The sequence below is a fragment of the Alligator sinensis genome, unplaced genomic scaffold (genome assembly GCF_000455745.1).
Source record: "Alligator sinensis unplaced genomic scaffold, ASM45574v1 scaffold1227_1, whole genome shotgun sequence".
Classification (NCBI taxonomy): Eukaryota; Metazoa; Chordata; order Crocodylia; family Alligatoridae; genus Alligator; species Alligator sinensis.
Genome location: NW_005842618.1, coordinates 458,568 through 478,734, shown reverse-complemented (window position 1 = coordinate 478,734; position 20,167 = coordinate 458,568). Strand labels below are relative to the sequence as shown.

Here is a 20,167-nt window from a genome sequence, read left to right as displayed (position 1 = left end):
AGCCCTGTAGCCGCGGGGCCGGCGGCCGCTCAGGTGAGCGGGGGCTCGGGGGACCTGGAGGGCTCAGCGCAGGTGTGTGCATGGGTGTGCATATATGTGTGTGTGTGTGTGTGTGCACGGCTGCTCGCCCAGCCTGGGTGTGCATATGTATATGTGTGTGTGTGTGTGTGTGTGCGCGCGCCCCACGCGCACAGGTAGCCGGGCAGATGCGGCCTGGGCAGGGGCAGCCGGATGCCTCCCCGGCCCACCTGTGCACTGCCGTCCTGGCAGCACCCCCCGCAGATGCTCTGTGTGTGTGTGAGAGAGTGAGTGTGAGGGGGGGGGTCTCACACACACACACACACACACACACACACCAAGAGCAGTTGCCAGCACGAAAGCCCTCATGTTCCCCATCTAGCAGGGTCCTTTTGCATCAGTCCAGGACCCCCTTTCCTTAAAAAAAACAACAGCCCGCCCTGCTAATGAGCTAAGGCTGTGCCAGGAGGTGCCGGAGGGGACAGAAGATGGAGATGTGATTTCTCCTCGGCCCACAGAGATCGCTGGATTCAGTCCGATTGCCCTGTGGGTGAATTAGGCCCGTGGGATTCAGTCGTGGCAGGAGCCAGAGAGGGTCACGGGCATGCCTAGGAATAGGCTTGATGGATTCAAACTTGATTCAGATTTAAAAAAAAAAAAAAAAAAAAACTTTTAAAATTTTTTTTTTTGGGCTGATTTTTTTTTTAAAAACCGGCCCACAGAGATCGCTGGATTCAGTCCGATTGCCCTGTGGGTGAATTAGGCCCGTGGGATTCAGTCGTGGCAGGAGCCAGAGAGGGTCACGGGCATGCCTAGGAATAGGCTTGATGGATTCAAACTTGATTCAGATTTAAAAAAAAAAAAAAAAAAAATGACTTCAATGATTATTGATTGGGAACTGATTTGCTTTTTAAAGAGCAAAAGGCTTGCATGTAAGGGGGCGGCATAAAACCTAATCGGTCTTGCTTGCTCCTTGAGGGCTTTAGCCTCTGCATGATGCTGTTTCTCCTGGCTCTCATTTGTTGCTCCAACCTTTCCTAGCCAAGAAGTTTCTGCTAACATTTTCTAGTCCGCGGAAGTTGCATTTTTCCTCTGGCCACCTGCACAACAGTGCTAACTTGTGTGCACAGTGCAAGGCGGCGCTGAATGCCAAATAGCTTTTTGGTGTTAGCAACGACTTGGGATTTGCAATTTGTAAAGAGATTGATTGTCTCCATGAGGAAACTGTAGTGGACTCTGATCACGTGTGGGCACAGCTGTCCAAGGTATCGTTGCTCTAAATTCTCTGGAGCTGTTTCTGATTAAAAGAGGTAAATCAACCCATTTCATGTATTGGACTGTTGAACCGCCTCTCCTGATATCCTTGGAAATGGAATTTCTCTGTTGTTTGGTTGCAAAATGGATGCATTGGCTGTGATTGGGTATAGATTTGATTGACTGCATTGCTTGCATCATGTAGGCAGCTGACATCAAAACGATACTTTTGTCTTGAGTCCAAAAGACCCGTATAAGTGATTGTCTGTGATCAGGTTCCATATGTTTCTTGGAGCAAACTGGAGCTGTAAAGCACCCCCCTCCTAAATTTGTTTTATAATGAGCCTTTCATTGCAAGGATGAAATTTAGGTCACGTTGTTTGGGATTTTTCTTCTACGTTGAGTTACTGTTGCTGTGAAGCTTCCTTGACTTGAAACAATGCACTCTTCCAGTCTCATACAGTGACCAATGGAAGTTCTGTACTATAGATATACCGGTAGCTTGGAATATAATACATTCCACCAGGTAAGCACCGGGAACGTCTTGTTCCTAAGACCATCTCAGCTGCTTTTCCATATGGCATTTCTGTGAAAGAGTTTTTAGTTATTGACAGAAACTGCTTTAGCTTTATGTGGCACAAGAAGCTTCAGTAGGACAGATTTATTCCTGTGCCATTTTACTGCTCTTTTTATTTTCTGTGCATTTTTCCTTGCGATATGGCTGGCGTATAGGGAGTCGAAACCTGACTTGAACCAAGTTGCATGGAGTATAAAGACAGAACGTAGGATTTGCTGTATGTAGCTATGGGGGCTATTACGCCCAAGTCGGATCTGTGTTCCTTACTCCCAGCACGTTTCTAACTGCAGGATAAGACCTTCCAGGGTGAGCTCTACCCTGCAAGGTGCTGGGGATGTTTTTCATCACTGACTTAGAGCCTTGTCTGGATCTTGCTGACAGCCTGTCGTTAACTTTAACAATGCCAGACCAGGTCTATAAGGCATGCTCTTTCAGCTGATGAAGTCTATTACAGTGCAAAATGTTGTATACAATCTATGTTGTAAAATTCCTAACTTATGTAGCAAGCATTTTCTTCTGCTTGTAGATGCTAATTGTATAGCTGAAGCCTAATTTTATACAGAATACTATTTTCTCACATCTTACACAATACAAGGGAAAGTTGTATACGCTTGCTTTCCCCCTCAACTTGTATACGTACACACTGTCTTACTTTGCTATTATGCAGTCATTGTCCAATCATAATGTGGTTTAGGACTGTGCTGATGCAGCTTGTCTATAGCATATTATGAGATATATACAGAAACAAATGTTTTGTGGCCAGTTTTTCCAGCCTATATCTCAACAGCACAAGTGCAAGCTCTCTAAAATACATTTAAATGGCTAGCACCACTCTTCTACTTCAGTCTTCAGAAAACCTTTCTCTGTAAGTTGTAATACAAGGCAAAATTCTTTCCTTTTCTAGATATAGATAGATTACTATATAGTTTAGTAAGCTAATTGCTAAGGTATGTGGGACGGTAGCTTAAATAGAGGCAAGATATTGGTACCAGAGGCAAGCTGGCTCCATCTTCAACCTTTATAAATTAAAAAAATTACCCAGGTAACAATTGTTTCTATCAGAAATAGCAGTGTGCATCATTTCAGTCAGTTTCTAGACATATAACTTGATTGATTCAGCATGGATTATGAAAGGCAAAAACTGTTAATAGATGAAAAAGAAAATGGGAAGGTTTTTTAATATCTTGGGGAAATATAATATATCCTGGGACTGGGAAATGCGTTTTAGAACGTTTGTCGTATGCAACCAAACTGTGTTATGTTAAACTTTAAAGCATTTGTTTTATGGGTACTGTGAATAATATCAAGTACATTTTATATAGTTTGCAATAAAGGGAAATGTAGTTAGCTGTAACAGTCACTGAAGGAACTGATCTTTATAAGGAGGCTCTCTGAAGCTAGATGGCCCCTGATTTATACTTTGCATCTATGAATTTGACTTTGTGCTTTCAGTGGGAGCAAGTGCAGGATATTATGTAACAGCACTTGGGTTATCATTAAAAGGAGACAATACAGATGTTCTATTTTATGTTATTACCTTTAATTAAATGCATCCCACTTTGACAAAAAGAATTAAGATGAAAATGCTACTTAGAATAAAGATGCTAAACAATAGTAGTCAAAATCACACTGTGGATTTTTAAGTCTGATGAACCCAAAATCCATGCGTACTACGTGAAAAATGTATAGAGATTATGTGGGCGGCTTTAAAACTGCCCTTTCATTGCACTTAATTTCTGTTTATGTACTTTTGAGGACATAATTGTACATACATTTTTACAGCACGATAAAAGAAAACCTTAAACATCTGCACTGCATGCTGTCATTAAGGCTGTTCTCCTGGCTGTGGCTTACAAACAGTCTACCTCCCCTTTTTCATAATAAATTATCATACTATTTAATTTGGTTCTGAGGTTTCAGATTGATGTCACTCACTGCTTGCAGCCATACCACTTTGTGTTGTGATCCTATCAGCATAAATGGGAAACCTCCAAAGAGCCACCTGGGGGTTGCAAGGCATGGTGTTGATAATTCAGTAGTGGTCACTGGTCTCTGAATCATCAATGGCACAGCATGGTTGTAGGGAGCATTGTATAGGTGGTTTTAGGCTAGATTCTTATTAAACCTGCCTGTTTTTCTGCCTCTCTGTGCTGTAATTGCTGCACTTTTACGTTGTATTCATCACCTTGGCATTTGAAAGCATTTGTTCAGCCCGGTTGCATCATGTATTCTTAGATTGATTAGAATCGTAATCCAGCTCTCTGTCTTCCAGATCAGGCATAAACGGAAGATGTGATCATTATGATTCCACTCGCATTTCTTCAAGGGGGGGGTGTCACATCCAAAAACATGAGACGCCATGTGTGATGAGTCCAAATCCACATGTGCATGTGTTCAAGCAAAGCACCCAGAGTGATGTGGGATCCATTTATGTTGCCGTAAAGAAATGTGAGTTCGTCCCTCCATCCTTTGGATAAGAAGCGAGAGGGCCAAGAAGTCCGGAATGTGGATAACTGTGTACGACTAAGGTGATATGCCTTGAAATGGGGACAGTCGACAATCCTATTTATGTCCCATCAAATTTCCAGTTCAGGCTATTGTATTCTTGACTAAACTTCACCTCTGTTTGTCTTCACTTCTTGTCTGTGGCCATAACCATGCAAAAAGATTCCTGTGGGCTGAAGCTCACTGAAGTCAAGGAATAGGGCCTGCAACTCAATGAGCATTATAAAAATCTTGGGTGGCAACAGACATTAAAAGATCATCTAATCCAGCTCCCACTACTGATCAATTATATCTAGACCATCCCTGACTGATATATGTCTGTCTTGTTTCTAAAAATCTCCAACAAGGTGATTCTACTATAATCCCAGGTAGCCTCTTTTTTTTTAGCGTTTCAACACTACTCAACCCAAATTTTTGCTGCAAATTGAGCTAATTTGTGCCTTTTGCTGCAAATTGAGCTAAATTGAGCCTTTCCTTGTGGCCATGGAGAACCGTTGGCTACGCACCCCTTTTTAATGACATTTTGCATATTGGAAGACTGTTATATCATCATCCCGTCACCTGCCTCCCATTTCCTAGACTAAACTACCCTTATTCCTTTAGCTTTTTGTCAGAGGCTACGTTCTCCCGATTAATTTTGCCTGACTTCTCTAATGGCAGCAGAAGCAGCATGTAGGTAAGGTCTGATCCTTTGGGTGTACATTGGAAGGACCTGGCCTTTTGGTTGTACAATGAGTTAGCTTCCCAAATGCTTTAGAAAGTTTACTACCTAGAGGAAAGGTTCTATTAAAATGTCAGCTCAAGATGTGCTCACAGTACACATTGACCTATTTTAAGAACATCCCTTGTTTTTTCCACATTCTGACTTCTTTTTTTAAAAAAAAAAAAAAGAAAGGGGGGGGGGGGGAACCCGTGGCTGATCTTGTCCATTTGAAGATACATTCTCATTTTTTTCTCTATTTTTTTTTTTTTTTTTAAAAAAAAAAAAAAAAAGAGGGGGGGGGGGGGGAAGCCCTGTGTTTTAAGAAAAATGGCCACTTCTATACTAGCTTTTCTGCATGCTGTGACACCCTCCAAGGCACTAATCCCCCATGGAGTACTGTCTGTATATCTGCTATTATGTAAATGAGATTCCAAATAGTTGATTGCCCCTGCCAGGTATTGAGACAGCGAGCAGGCAGCACAAGAGTCAGGCCCAGGGAAAAGGAAAACAACAAAATGAAGTCGGTATAACTGGTTTCAATTATTCAGTCTCAGTGGTTCTCCTTCTACTTCAAGAAGCAACATGCAAATCTCTCTGGATCTAACTTGTTTACAGAGTGCCAGTAGGTTTAAAATACTGCCAGCATCAGATTTCTCTCGTACGATTCCTTCAAATAAATAGTGAAATAAAAATAAGAGTGCTGTAATTTGTGCCACCCAAAGAGCTAAATACCATACTCCGGCAGGAAATTATCCTTTCAAAATCTTGGAACGGCTTTGTGATAATCCTCCAAAGACTAGTGCCCCAACAGGAATGGACTGTGTAATTTCTAAAGAAGTTTAAGCACTCTGCTATCGAATCTCCTATCCCTATGTTGTCACTTAGGCACTGAGGTTCTGATTCAACAAAGCACTTACGCACGTGCTTAAATCCTGTTGACAAGATTGGGACATCTGTTCATGCTGTACTGCTTTGCCCAATTGGGATCCTAACCCTGTATAACTTCCATACCAGCAGATAATTGGGCCTATGCAGAGTTCAGCATCTAAATATACCTTCTTCCCATAATCTGGTCAATGGCTAGATATTAGGCTGATTGTTGCTTCATAAATACCATGGATGGTCAGTGCAGTACGTCGGCTCTCCTCTTTCAGGAGTAAATCATGAAAGTCTTCAGTGGTGTAAGATGCATGATGTTTCTGCTTCCGTGTTCCTTGCAGAGGATGGTGGTGTCATTATGGTATTCTTCGAGCCCTTTGACACATCCTACTATTGCTCCAGGAACAATGAACAGCCTTACAAGTGACTGCTGATATGAGCATAGATCATGTGTCCTCATCCAAGTAACGAGTTCAAGTTGGGCTCTAAATCTGGTGCCTAACTTAATAGTTGCCCACTACCTGTGTAGTATACTTTGCCAAATGCCTAGATCTTGGTGACCCTGAACTTTTGAAGTGGGGGTAGGGTTTGGAATTCAGGTCTGGATTAGAATTTCGCATTATGACTTGTCTCTTGTCCTAATTTGATTGTTTGTCCTCCCCTTTCTTGTCTTTCATCTTGCCGATCATGGTTTCATGGCCCAGTTAACACCACAATCCAGGCAGCTTCCATGACACCAGTTTCCTAATACCTTTAGAAGTGAAACTTTGCCATATATACACAACAGTTTCCTTTCAGGATGGGCACTGGCAAACATCGTATACCTTGGGAAATTAATTGTCCAGCTATTAAACATAAATATTTTGACACTCAATTAATATTGGCACAATCAACACTGAAGCTATTTGTAATGTCTTGTTAGTTTGTTAAATCAGTTATAAAAAAATTTTCATTATTGTTGTATTCCACATACATTATTGCTAATGTAAGTTGCCGTGCACAATCTATTATGCATAATCAATTGTGTGTGCGTTATTTTGGGGATTTTTTAATGGAGGCGTTTTCTTCCAGTGTGCTTGGGATTGCTTCCATTTAACTTCTTCATGTTTCATAGAAGTGTGTGAAATGAAGACTACTGGACGTGGAGAAAATGAGCTGGAACATGCTGAGAAAATAGTCCTTGCAACGCTCTTGAAAAGCAAATGCGCAACAACAGTATTGTCTTATCAGCAGAAGATTAAAATCTTTCAACAGATTAGGAGATGTAGAAGTATATCAGAGGAAATTTAGACGTGACATTTTGTTGCTACTTTGATACTGTTCATCTTGGCAAAAAGCATTGAGAGTGATAGATATAGATATTTAGTGCTAACAAGGGTCTTATTATTCCATGTCATCAATTAGTTTTGTATTATCTTATTGTGTAAATGTTCTACCCACTCTGCAAAAGGAAAATGAGCCAAATTATTTTGGAGAGAGACTCATCTGAGGCTTTTGTTTGTAAGCAGTGAGGATTATTGGTGTGCGTGGCCTAGTGATTTGAGCAAATGAGGGTGACAGCACAAAGTCTCTTGCACTGACAACCTTTGATGTCTCTCCCTTTGCTCAGCTTCACATTCTCACTGTTGACTTCCATGTGTTTGTAAAGTGCCCTGCACTGATGATTTACCTCCATGAAAGAAAAGAGAAACCGAGATGACTACCACTACACGCCAATGCAGGGAAAACACTAAGAAAAGTAGTGGGCACTAGTACAGGGAGATCTTTACTCAATCAGAGTTCATAAACAGGATAACCTTCTTTGGGCAGAGGCTAAGGAGAGTTGGAGTGAGGAGGTGAAGTTGAAATCTGCCACTGAGCTACATTTCATGAGATTCTCTGTTCTAGGCATTTCCACCATCATCACCACATCATTTCAAAGGTTCATAGCTCTTAAGGCCAGAAGTGACTGTTAGGTCATCTAATGTGATCTCCATACGTAACAGGCCTTAAACATCACCCTGTTGCTTGGTACTGAGCTTAATAACTTGAATATGGCTAATGTGTGTGTTCCAGCCAAGACACCCAGTATTGATCTGAAAACAGCAAGAGGTGTAGAATCTACCATTTCTCCTGTTAGCTTGTTCTGCTAGCTAATCAATCTCACCAGACAAGAGAAAAGTAAAGAGAAAAAATCTGGATTCATCTAGCTTTTATGCCTTTCTCTGCTAGCACCACTAAGTTTAAGAGCACTTTGGTACCCAATATTTTCCCCGAATACAAGCAGTATTTCCCCTTTTCCTTAATGTAAGCGAGACATTTCTCACTCTTCTTTTTGGTAAGTTCTTTAAGGCTAGGGACAGATATTACATGCAAATCTGTTGAAGTGATCAGAAACTGGTTTAAACCTGTAACAGAACAGAAGTTCAGTGCACATAAACCAGTTTGAAAATGGCTGAAACTGGTTTTAGATAAACATGGCTGAATGTAGTATCAGACTTAACTAATCTGGGTCAAACCGGTTTATGAAACTTCTGTCCCAGACCCCTTCCTGGTTCAAGTTAAATGAGAGTCCCCCAGCATGCTCTGCAGCTCTGGGCTGGACTGTGCTGTCTGCTCCAGCAGAGATGTGGTGGGGGGAGGGGAGGCAGGGACTGCCTCCCCAGGCAAACCCCAGCTCAGGTCTGGGGCAAGGGAGGGGGGTTAAACCACCCTTCCCCTGGCTAAGCCCCTCCTTCTCCCCACTAAGTACAGGGCTGCCCTGCCCTGCTAAACTTACTGAAAATTATTGCCAGCTGAAATTGTGGACTACGCATCCCAGAGGCACCTGGAAGCCGGAAGAGGAAGTGATGAGCAACCCTGCATAATCCTGCTGCTGTGATTCTGGACTGGAAATCCCAGAGACTTCGGGGGCAGCAGGAAGAAGTGAACACACAGCCCATGCTGGCTGTGCAAGAGAGCCATGCTCTAGCACCCCCTGGCTTCTGGCCCAAGCCACTGCAGGCATGTGGCTGTATTTCCTGAATCAAAAGTGAATGTGTGTCCAGTTGTTTCTCAATTTAATCTCTGCAGTTTAGACTAACCTGCAAAGACTGAATCGATTCAGCCTTGGGCTTTTTGACTGTCTGTACTTGGTGCAGGTCTCTTACTATAATGCAGCCCTCAAACTATTAGCACCTATCTCTCCTCTTTTTTCCTTCTCACCTGTAACACTCCAGTAGTCCCTGCAGAGTTCCTACAGCTTGGATCCCCTGGCAGAATCCAGCACATTTGACATCATCTTTTTCAAACTCTGAATGCCACTGACATTTTTTCATGGTAGATGAAGGTTTTTTACGATACACTGTTAGTCTGATTTGACGGGAACGGTTCCCTGGCCAGGCAGAAAGCTTGACCCTGAAGCTCATGGGCAAATCATTTCCCTGTGAAAAATGAAAGGGAAAAAAAGAGAAGTTTAAAAAAAATTAATAGAAAAATTTAGTTTTTTGACCAAAATTGGAAGCCGACATTTTTCACCCCGAGTTAAAATAAATAAATAAATAAATAAATTTGGCTGAGAACATTTTTGATTTTGAAATCACACGTTTCGATTTAGAAATGATGCTGTGGTCCATTATAGAAACTGTCATTCCAGATGCTTCATGTCTTTATTCTCCTTTCTATGCTCAGCTCCCAGAACAGATTAAATCCCGTGATGCCTCATGGTCTCACTGTTTGCTGAGCCTTTGTGTTGTACCTTGGGGGAGTTACTGATTGAGATGCATTATTGATGGTGTAGTCCCACTAGGGAATCCAGTCCATTGAGAAGATGGGGCATGAGGACTACACAACTCTGGGGTAACGGAAAGTTTTCCACAGGAAGCCTGCACCTGTTTAAAAAATAAATGTGGGGATCAGAGCTAACGCACCTCCTAAACCGCAGAGCAAGGACACCAAAAGTGGCAGGAAGTTACTAAAAATGATAATAAAGTTATGAAAGGAAAGCAAAAAACTACTGCAGGAGCGTGGGAAGGGAATTCCTGGATGGCGACAGGAAGGAAGGAGGAGCTAACTGTTTAGGACGGCTCCATGGAAGAGTTAAACAGCGGAGAGTCGTTGGACACTGAAATGAGAATAGGACACTATCCTTAAAAATGGTTCAGGGTTAAGAAGTGGACCAGATGGGTTCCTATTCCCTTTTACATTTATTTTTTAGGCTAATGCATGTGACTTCAAATGTCTTCTACTTGTTTTTTCAGTCCTCCAAAAAAAGTTTGCTTATTTTGTACTCAAGCTGACAAACCCTCAGATTTTCCTTTCTACTCTGCTGTTCTGGCATCCTTGAAGCATCTGTTGTTCAGCAAGTTTCTTTCTAAGTGACCTTCCATTTCTTTTTCTTGTCAAGTTTTCTAGAGTAGGGGAAACCTCGCCAGCAAGGCTTGAACTCGCCGCTGCTGTAAGGCTGTGAACGATCTGGAAGCTCCAAGCTAATGCAGTTGCTTTTATGGAAGTATCCATGTAGCTCGTTGCTCAGGTTTCTTCTCTCCTAAATTTCACATAACTAAACTCTTTCCAAAGTTATATCCTTACTTGTTGAAAACAACCTGTATTTGATGGGTTTCTCCCCTCGTTGTCCATCAGTATGGGATGAACTGGAAGCTTTATTTTGAGAGTTTGATCCAGTGCCCGCTGAAGCTGTTGGAAGACTTTTCATTGACTCAAATATTGTTTTTGATCAAGGACTTACTTCCTTGACCCAGATTCTGCATAGAGTTATAGACTTAATTAATTTGACTCGCATGAGCAGCGTCACTGTGGTCAGTGGTGTGTACTGTGTGCTTGGCACTAAGTACATGCATGTGTTTTTGCAGGGTCAGGGCTTTAGCTGGTCATCAAGGTAACAAATAGTCTCCCATCCTTTAGCTAGATCACTCACTAGCACTTAACTTGTATGTGTGCGGCGTTCAATCTATATGCTGCTGTAGACAAACAAAGTTCAGAGACAAGAGATAAAATCTGGCATGATTGATGTTGGTTCTCTGAGAGTCTACTTCAGTAAACCGCTTATACACTTGGGTTATAACATCTGTTAACTAATATTACTTTCAGACTTGGACTTGTTTGGTATTTGTATTTCTACAGATGAAAGACATGGTCTTCCAGAGAACACTGCAAGGCTTTTATTTTGTACTCAAATAACATGCAACAACCTTGCATCAGACTTTATGGAAATTTGGCTCTTAAATGCTAAAATGAATGGATTGCACTGCCCGTATAGCAGAAAATATGCTGCTGAGGTTCTCAGCTATTCCTTCTCTTGGCATGTAGGGTGTTTAATCTGAATATATGTTACTCCTTGTTATACAAAAGTGATTACTCTGTAGCAAATGGGAACAGTCATTTCTAGTTAGTTTGTGCTAGTCTTTCCTGCTGTATTTTCTTGTGATCCATGAATTGTTGTGAAAGGCTGTAAGAAGGTGAATTTTCAATCTTGCTATGACTACAGGGTCCACACCTGTATGGTCCAGAATGACCTTCCATCTTGGGCTTTGGTTTAAATTACAAGAAGATATAAACTTCGTCCAACCTCTGTTTCTAGGGCCTTCCCTGCAGAGCCTCCTCTTATCTACCCATACCTCAGAGAGACACTCCAAAGCTTGCTGATATCCAGCGTGGAGCTACCAAAAGAAGTGTCTGTCAGCACGAATGAACAGTAATTATTGTGTGTCTTCGTGCACTTGAAGTTTGGCTGATTAAACAGAAAACTTCTGCATTCCAGTGTAGGGTCCTAGAAACTCAGCACCTTGTAACAACAGCTCCTTGAGCGCTCCTGATGCTCCCGTTGGTGCACTTGAATGCACTTTCTGCTGCTGAACTGGGGCTTTTTGCTTCCTTCTGAGGGTCGTTTTTATTTTATTTTATTTTATTTTATTTTTTGCAGCTGGAGTTTGTATTGAAATTTAAGAGGAGTCCACTCTGTGCCCAAAGGGAGAGCTGTGAAAAGAAGAAAAACCTTACTGTCAGCAAGTGCTAATGTGCAAGGTCACTTAATGCTCTTAATAACAGAGGAATTTTGCCAAAAGCACACGTCTGCAATGAGATGTGGACTCTCATCAAAGGTATTGGCTACAGAAGGCAAAATGTGGATTAAGTCCAGTGCAATTGCTCACACGCCAAAGGGCTTGGCTGAAGATGGTGCTCAATTACTGAGCATTCCCGGGTGTGAGGTATCTCTCTAACCAGCAGCAGCACTGGGAGACTGCACTGAAATAACCATGGATATTTGGAAAAGATGCTTGTTTCGCCTGGAACACAGAAGTTCGAATTGTTCAAGATATTCTCATGTGATGCACAATGATCTGTATTTTTCACTGATTTTTCCTTTGGACCCAGTTAGGCATATTAATGCAGGTACTGAGGAGTATATCAATGACGTTTTAGCTCAGTGGGAAGTGGGAAAAGTGTAAGAGGCCTCTGCTTTATGTGCTTCTGGTACTATGTTTGATTCTTTGTCCCAGCTTGCTCAGCCTACATGAAAGACAGCTGTAGCACTGTTATTTCAATGGAATGACCTTTTAAAATGGTTTTGGAACAGGGCTAGGACTTCATGGCTCATGACCTGGTTTCCTTACCGTCTCATCACTTGGGATCAACATCTCTCTCGTAGGGCGGTGGTGGGGCTAAATCTAATGTCTGTGCTTCCACATCTTTTTTTCACGTGAGAAGAAAACCTTGTAAGGCAGAACCAAGCTGAAGTAGAGAAAAAGCCACAATTTGATTTTTGAATACTCCGAAGTTTGTATATTAGGAAAATCTCAGTTGTGCCTATTACCGATCTGTATTTGGGGCTACTGTTAGCTGCAAAAGAAGGTGGGCTTATGTGCTGTCATGGGGGGGCCTTCATACACGATCACTTGGGTATATGAGAACCTGCCCTCCCAGCTCCAGGCACCACTTGCATGCGATAGGGAAGATCCTCCTCCTCCAAACCTTTATCATCCTTCCTTGCTGTTGTATTCTGGAGTCCAGTCAGGCAGACTGCAGCTGCTGCTTCGTTTCTTTAGCACAGGAAACAGCCTTGGGGACTGACCAGCTTAGGTGGTGCCGAGTGCTTCGCTGCATTAGCAGCTGTGCAGACTCCTTCGTGTAGGACAGGACACTGGTTCTTATTGCACAGTCCACTATATACAAGGCAGACCAACGTGCAGGTTCCTATTTTCCTAGCTATAATCTTGCAGTGTAAAGTCCAGGTCCAGGCAAAGCATGAGGTGGGGCAGGATGGCTGTTGTCTCAGTGGGGCAGGGGCCAGGGAGGAGCGGGCTTCCCAGCAATGCAGGAATTGCTGTCATGTCCACGTCCATGGCCCCAGAGAGAACCAGGCAGTGGCATGGCCTCGGCCCCTGACTACATTGCCCACTGGACCCCATGGCTCAGTCGTACAATGACACGCTCGATTCTTTTCCCATAAGATACTATCCCATTCAGGAGCTCCTGGCTGGAAAATGCACTTCTGTTTTCCCCAAGGCTGTGGCTTTAAGCTGTTAATTGAGTTCCCCGGGTTCATTAAGATAGACTCACTCTTTCTCTTTATTGCAGGCGAAGAGTGAAAGGTCAGAGTTTCAGCTCTGAAAATGACATAAAAACCACAGAATAGCAGGGTGAATACAAATGAGGGACAGCCTGATCCTGCAGATTCAGGCAAGAACATCCCCTAACATGCTGTGTAATGTGGGGTCTACCCAGATACTTTTAACCTTGCTCTCCTATCATTTTCCAGATGCAACTCTACCGTTCAAAACTTGCCTAAGGACAGAGTAGGTGGGAATTTAGATCCACAAAGCTGGCAAAAATTGTCCTTGTAGAAGGGATCTCTCAGTGGGGATTGAGAATGGAGTATTCTCCTTGTGCTGTCTTGCACACAGGGTATAGCGAGCCCTGCAGCCCCTCTCTTGCTTGTAGGATATGCTCACAGCCTGCTGGGCTCTTTTTAATGTTTTGCCTCCCACAGCTCTTACTGTGATCGGTGAATTTTGCTGTGATGGTACATGCAGAAACTCACCTGCAAATGTGACAAAGGGCTGCCCCTTTTATCTATAAAGAAGCCGTGCATAGAAGTTTCCAAATATTGTCCTTTTTTATAGTTCCCCTACAATCTGATTATTGTAGTCCAGATGTTTCTCTTCATGTCTCTCCAGGGAGGGATCCATCTCGAGTGTCGGGATGGCTCTTCTGAGGCCCGAACCATCAAGTCAATGCTGAATGCTTTCTGAGAGCTGGCTGGCTGTGCATCCTCAGCTCCATTCATTTGTAGACATTGGCACTCTGTAGTGTTGGTTCTAGAAAAGCTTATTGAAACTATGTGCAGTCCTTAAAGGCTTTGATGTGCAGTTGTGGGTAGAAAAGCCCGATTAACTTCCATATGCAGATTCCCAGTTTGTTTGCCCAGTTGGATTACTTCCGACTGCTAGCGCTCACCAGCAGTATACCTTCAGTTGAATGGTTTGTGCAGGCAGGTACAGAAATTGCATTGGGTCATTTTTAAATCTCTGACTCAATGTGTGGAAAGGAGTTCTGGGTTTGGGTATCAAACTAGCCCCAATTTTTAATTGTTCATATTCAGGGGTTTTGGTTTAGACCCATCTCTGGTTGAGTGGCATTAAAAAAAAAATAAAAAAATTCAGCATTATTGCTTTTTACATTGAGGGTGCGATTACAGAGGAGGAATACCAATTGACTTCTATCTAAATGCTTCATTGTGTTATTGGGAGCCAGCAAGAATGCAAACTTCCGGAACAGCCTGTCTGTTCCAACTGGCCAGCATTTCGGTACCCAAACTGGCACTGAAGTTGGCATCCGTTATGCTCCTTTTGCTGCGTAGGTAAGATTCATGCCTTAGCAGTACTGAGTAATATATCTGAGTGAAATGCATTCATTGCTAAGTGCTGAGAAATGATAGACCTGCTTAATGAAAAAGAAAAACTTATTTATGGTTTTCGATATGCTGCTGCAGAAACCAGTTTCCATATAAAAATACCTTAAAAATATCATTAGGATTTATTTATATAATTACAGCAAGAGTGCTGCTATATTTGTGCAGAGCAATGCCAGGAAACAAAGATGGTTTGTTTGCCCTGTGTTGTCCACATATCAAGTTTGCCTTGGTCTTGGTGTGAGGCCATTAAAGCTTCTACCAACTCAATGAAGTCGTTTATGCCATGTCTTAATTCTGTATTTTTATGACGGGCTATGATAAGAACATATGATGGTGCTGCAAACTTGATTGTCCTTGTCATTACAACCCAAGTGTTGGCGGCGGAGAAGCTGGGCCATTGCAGTAGGTAGCACTTACCTCTTTGAGGCCATAGAAACCAACTCCTCTGGCAGGATTGTAGAGATGATGTGATTTGAACAAGTCATGAAAGAGAAGCACAAGAACTCAATACATAGCGTAGAGGTGGCCATACTGTGGCATGGGCAGCCTGTGTGTGTGTGTGGCATGCAGCAGATCTGGGAAGGAGCAGCACTGTACCTAGACTCCCGGTGGCCCCAGGCGAACTTTTAGTATCGGCGGCCCTCATCGCCAGAGATAATAATAATAATTTTAAAAATACCATTTTTGGGTCCCCTTTCTGTCCAGGCCCTGGGTGGCCACCCAGTTTGCCTACGCCTGTGTCCAGCCCTGGGGAGCAAAGTAGCAGATTGGGCAGGGAGCACGAGGAAGGAAGCTGGAAGTAGAGTAGCAGATCACAGGAGACACAGAGCAAAAAGAGCAACAGATTGGGCAGGGGAAGGGAATCAGAGGGGCACCTGGGGAGAGTATGGGGCTAATTTGTGCCATACCTGCCAAAAAGGTTGGCCTCCACTGATGTCGTTTATTAAAAGGGACTTGTATCATTTTGTGTAAGTCAGTGCTGTTACATCAATATGTTATACCAGTGACCTGGCCGACGTATTTTGTTTTTTGTCCTAGGCAGGATGCTGCTTCATGCAGTCTTAAAGTTAGAGCAGTTTTGCTATGTTTATACCATCCTGGCTCGTGTGCATGTAACAGTTAGAACGTGACAGCTGCTGTCTTTTTGGAACGGCTCTAGATGTACATGCACCTCTGCTCTGTTGACTCTGCTGATTTATGCTTGCTGAGGGCCTAGATTATATACATTTCTCTCCTCCTTTCTATTGGTTATGCAGACTTGCTCCTTTTCTGTCATAGTTTTTTTGTGAAACAGTGCTACTTTAAAAGATGGTTGTCCTTCAATGGCAGCTGATTATAAAGGGAGGTTCATCCCTACCTAAATGATGGTGGATATTACTTGTGGACCTCAGCACTAGTCTTAGTGTTTCTTGGCTGAGATATTCAAAGCTGTCAAGAGACTTGGGTGCAGTTAAAATTACTGCTAATAAGGTATTCTGATCCCTTATGCCAGAAGTTTTAAATCCCCACTCTGACTTCTTGGGACTTGTCATTGTAGGGGTGTTTTTTTTTTTTTTTGTATTGTGCACATTTCTATCAAGTGACCAGGTCTCTAACCTGAACTACCTTGGTGTGTATGTGTTAGGGGCTATTACTTTTCTAGACATCTGTTTTCTTCCTATATCGGCTCTTAATGAAGGATAAGACACTTATTTGTTCAGCTACTGACAGACACTAAGTTAAACCTGCAATCCATCAGTCATTTACTTGGCTTCCATGAGCAATCATCATTCTGAGATGTAGAAGGCTCCAGCCCTCTTGCTTTTTCAATGGCAGCTGATGGCTCTCTAGAAAGAAGACACAGACAAAGAATTATAACGAACCTTTCTTTTGATTTCCCATGTGCAGGGAGAAGATGCCATTCCACCATGTAACGGCTGGCTTGTTGTACAAGGGGAACTACCTGAACCGGTCGCTCTCTGCTGGCAGTGACAGCGAGCAACTAGCCAACATCTCTGTGGAGGAACTAGATGGTAAGGAGCCCTTCGGATGGGAGATTAATAACTGGTAAAAGACAGTGGGCCTATGTTCTTATTAATAGTACAATCCTAAACCAACGTGAAAGCCATTTAAAGTGTGAAACAGAGAATGAACGGGAAAAGTGGGAGATCTCAACACATACAAGATCAGGGGAAAGGCTAAGGTCCAAAGTCAGCTTTTGACCCTAGTTTCTAGTAGTGGAATTTAGACAAGCATTTGAAAGAATTAAACTATTGTAGAGAGAAAGTTAGTCTAACTTTAAAAGATGCCTTGTTTGTTATACAGGAAGCTGCCGGCATGGGATCCTTCTTCCTAATCAGGTCTTCACCTTAGCTATACATGGCCCTTAAGCAATGAGACTTCTGTTTGTCTAGATCTCTGCATAACTAGATGGATATATAGGTAGAGGCTGAATGGATCTTGGGTTACGGGTAAAAAGCAGTCAAATGTACTTCAGGCAGGTGATTTAATGCTGAGCCAGCCTTTGCCTCAGGGTTTGATGAGAAACTTCCCTTGTTGGGTAGATTATCCTGCAGATTGCCTGTTGCAAAGTTTATTGTGCTTTCCCCAGAAGCGTCTGATCCTGGTCATCCTGGTTAAGATACCAGTTTTTTGTAGGGGGGGGAGGGGATTCCTAGTCTTATGCAGGCTGGTGATTTCTATGTTTGTGATTGATTTGTGTCTGGTCCAGGTCATTTCTAAGCCCAAGTACATACTGTGTTATGGCTATTCTATGAACATTGTGGAACAAATTGAAGCACTTGGTTCACTACCCTGTGGCTGCTTTGTACAAGCCACAGTCATCACCGGTGGTCTCTGCAGAGAACTTAACAAGTCAATGAGCACAGAAGTGGACCTAGGCAGAAAAAGATGTGGAATAGAATTGGGGCAAGATGGAAAAAAGCCAGATACTTTTACCCATGGTTTACCTGTTCTGGGCAGAAATCAGACCTTTCTTTACATGACTTAGCAGGTCTTTTTTGCTGTTATTTATCTCCACCCTCTGTGATTGATTTTGCAAATTCTACATGAAGGTCAAGAAAGGAGCAATAAATATTTTTCTCTCTTTCTCTCTCCCCTCCCCATGGGAATTTGCTATATGTCTTAAAAGTAAGACAACATCATAAAAGACTTCAAATACAGTTTAGCTCAAAATGCAGTTAAGGAATCATGAATGTAGAGATTCTGCATCCTCATTATGTGCAGCTGAGGTTTGGATGAAAGTTTTTTGGTTGGTTCTTACAAATGAGCTGCCCCATGTGTTGCAGCTTGTAATAAGGAAAATGATATTGCTAAGTAAAGTTTAAATACTCTCAGAGTATATAATCAGATGGGCTAGCACAATGCAGACAAGATGGCAGTGGATTAAGTCTGGCACTTGATTTGAAATGCAGCTGTGAAAGATTTATGTTTTATGTACCCTGTAATCATAGTGCGCCCATTTTTAACTTCTTTTACAACTTGCAGATGCTTGTCAAGAAGCTGATTTAAACTGGTGTGTGCTAGTGGCGGTGGGAAGTTATAACCTTGCTGTAAGCGTGCTCAAATGGTGACAGAGGACATTTTATGCCATTTGATCTCTGTTGATAGGATTTTACCGAAAAAGGGAGCCTGTATGGAAGAAGGGGGAATATCCATGACACTGCAGGGGTCATATTGTGCCTCACTTGTATTTTTAAATGCAACTGTAGTTTGTTGTAGCAAGCTGCTGTTAATACAGCACATGGAAACCATCCCTGCATCAGACAGCAAAAGGGGAGAGTATACATTTGGGTATAAGCCACCATTTCTTTTGCTTGCCCATTCAATCTACTGTCTGTGCAGTTTGGCCCTACTTTCTAAGGGTCAAATGAATGCGAGTTGCAACTCCAGGAGTCTTTATTCGGATTCCATGGGGTGCTGGTCATTGTGGATTTCAGCCCAGGGGGTGAACGTGCTTTATCTAAATAGAGTAAATCCCAACTTGAACTGCAGGGTAGCATTGCTGATAATGAATATGAAATGAATGGTTTTTTTGGGAGGTTCCTAACACAACTGGTAGCAATCACTGTGAATGTGAGTACCCAGTCAGTTTAATGCAGTCTGTGCCTTCTTGTCACTGTGCTAGTGCATGGGAAAGCCACATATTTCATGTATGTCTGTTCACAAAGATTACCCCACTCATTCTTCAATAAAGCAGTGACAGCTCTTTCATTAATCGGCCATTTATTTCCTAGCTGTTGGAGAACAACGTCTCTTTTTTGAGCGCTTCTTGCTTTGCAAACACCTGTTTTCAAAGGCTTTAGAGCTTTTCCATGAAGATGTGCTCCAGTTCTTAGCTTACCAAAAAGATCTCTACCTGATGCTATTGTTTTCCTTAAACACACAATTGGTGCTAAATTGTTTCAGATCTTTTAAGCAGAGCAGCACAAAAGAGTTTAGGAGGTGGTAATGGTTTCCTCAAAAACTGAATTTTTTTTTGGTGATTTGTTGATTAAAAAAACCTTAATAATTCTTATTTGTATAGTAATGTATCTAGGAGCCCAGTCAGGTCTCCACTGTACTATATGCGTTACAAATCACAGAACAGAAAAAAAAAAATCATCTGTGCACCAGTGAGCTTGCATTCTCAGCAAGTGTTACTGAGCTGGAGATGTTAATGAGAGCCATATGGAGGTTTTAAGATGCTTTTTCATTTGAAGTTAATAATATAGACTTCTGAAAGGAATCTGTGGGATTGAGACAGTGACTTTCAATGCAATTCTTGGTCCCTTGGTTCCTCCAGTGCCTCAAGAATTCAAGTCGTACATGTTAAATCATCAAAGGTTTGAACCTCCCATAGAATTTAATGTGAATTGTATACAAGACTCTTTGTAAAATCGGAGCCCAGATATCTAGCTGTCCTGTCAGGGTTTCTGGCATAATTGTAGCACTTAGAGTATTTTTCTTAATCCTGCTCTGTAAAGGATGTTTGAAATGGTATGTTCTGAGATACTGGAGTGATAAGAACAGAATAAAGCCGTATGCAGAAGAGAATAGAGCATTATTTGTATTGAGGGCTACTGCATTTAATACAGGCTGGTGTTGTCTTGGGGTCCATGGCCTCATAGAGTGCAGTACAATTTGAACATCCAGAAATATTCCCAATTGCATATTTTTTTAAGAAAGCATAAAGCTATGCAAAGAATCTGGGTTTTAGGGTGAATATTATGAGTAGCCCGACTGCCTGTCCAAGCAGTTTGTATGCCTCTCTTCTGACTAGTCATTCTCTTCCTACTTCTCAGGCTTTTGTCAGACATTTGCCTACTTTAAATGGTCTTTTCCCCTTATTATGCTGTAAATC

The 20,167-nt window shown here is 42.3% G+C and overlaps 1 protein-coding gene across 2 annotated transcripts in view; it reads left to right on the top strand.

Moving 5' to 3' along the window:
* Positions 1–20,167, top strand: part of CALN1 (calneuron 1) — a 193,441-nt gene that overhangs the window by 11,639 nt on the left and 161,635 nt on the right. Inside the window, exons 1-2 of one of the 2 annotated variants that reach the window (XM_025215032.1) lie at positions 4–33; positions 16,714–16,838. In XM_025215032.1, coding sequence (XP_025070817.1) covers positions 16,721–16,838 — 118 coding nt within the window. In that variant the 5' untranslated portion in view covers positions 4–33; positions 16,714–16,720. Of the gene's footprint in view, positions 1–3; positions 34–16,713; positions 16,839–20,167 lie in introns of those variants that run through there. The other variant, XM_006033270.2, reaches the window with a different exon arrangement.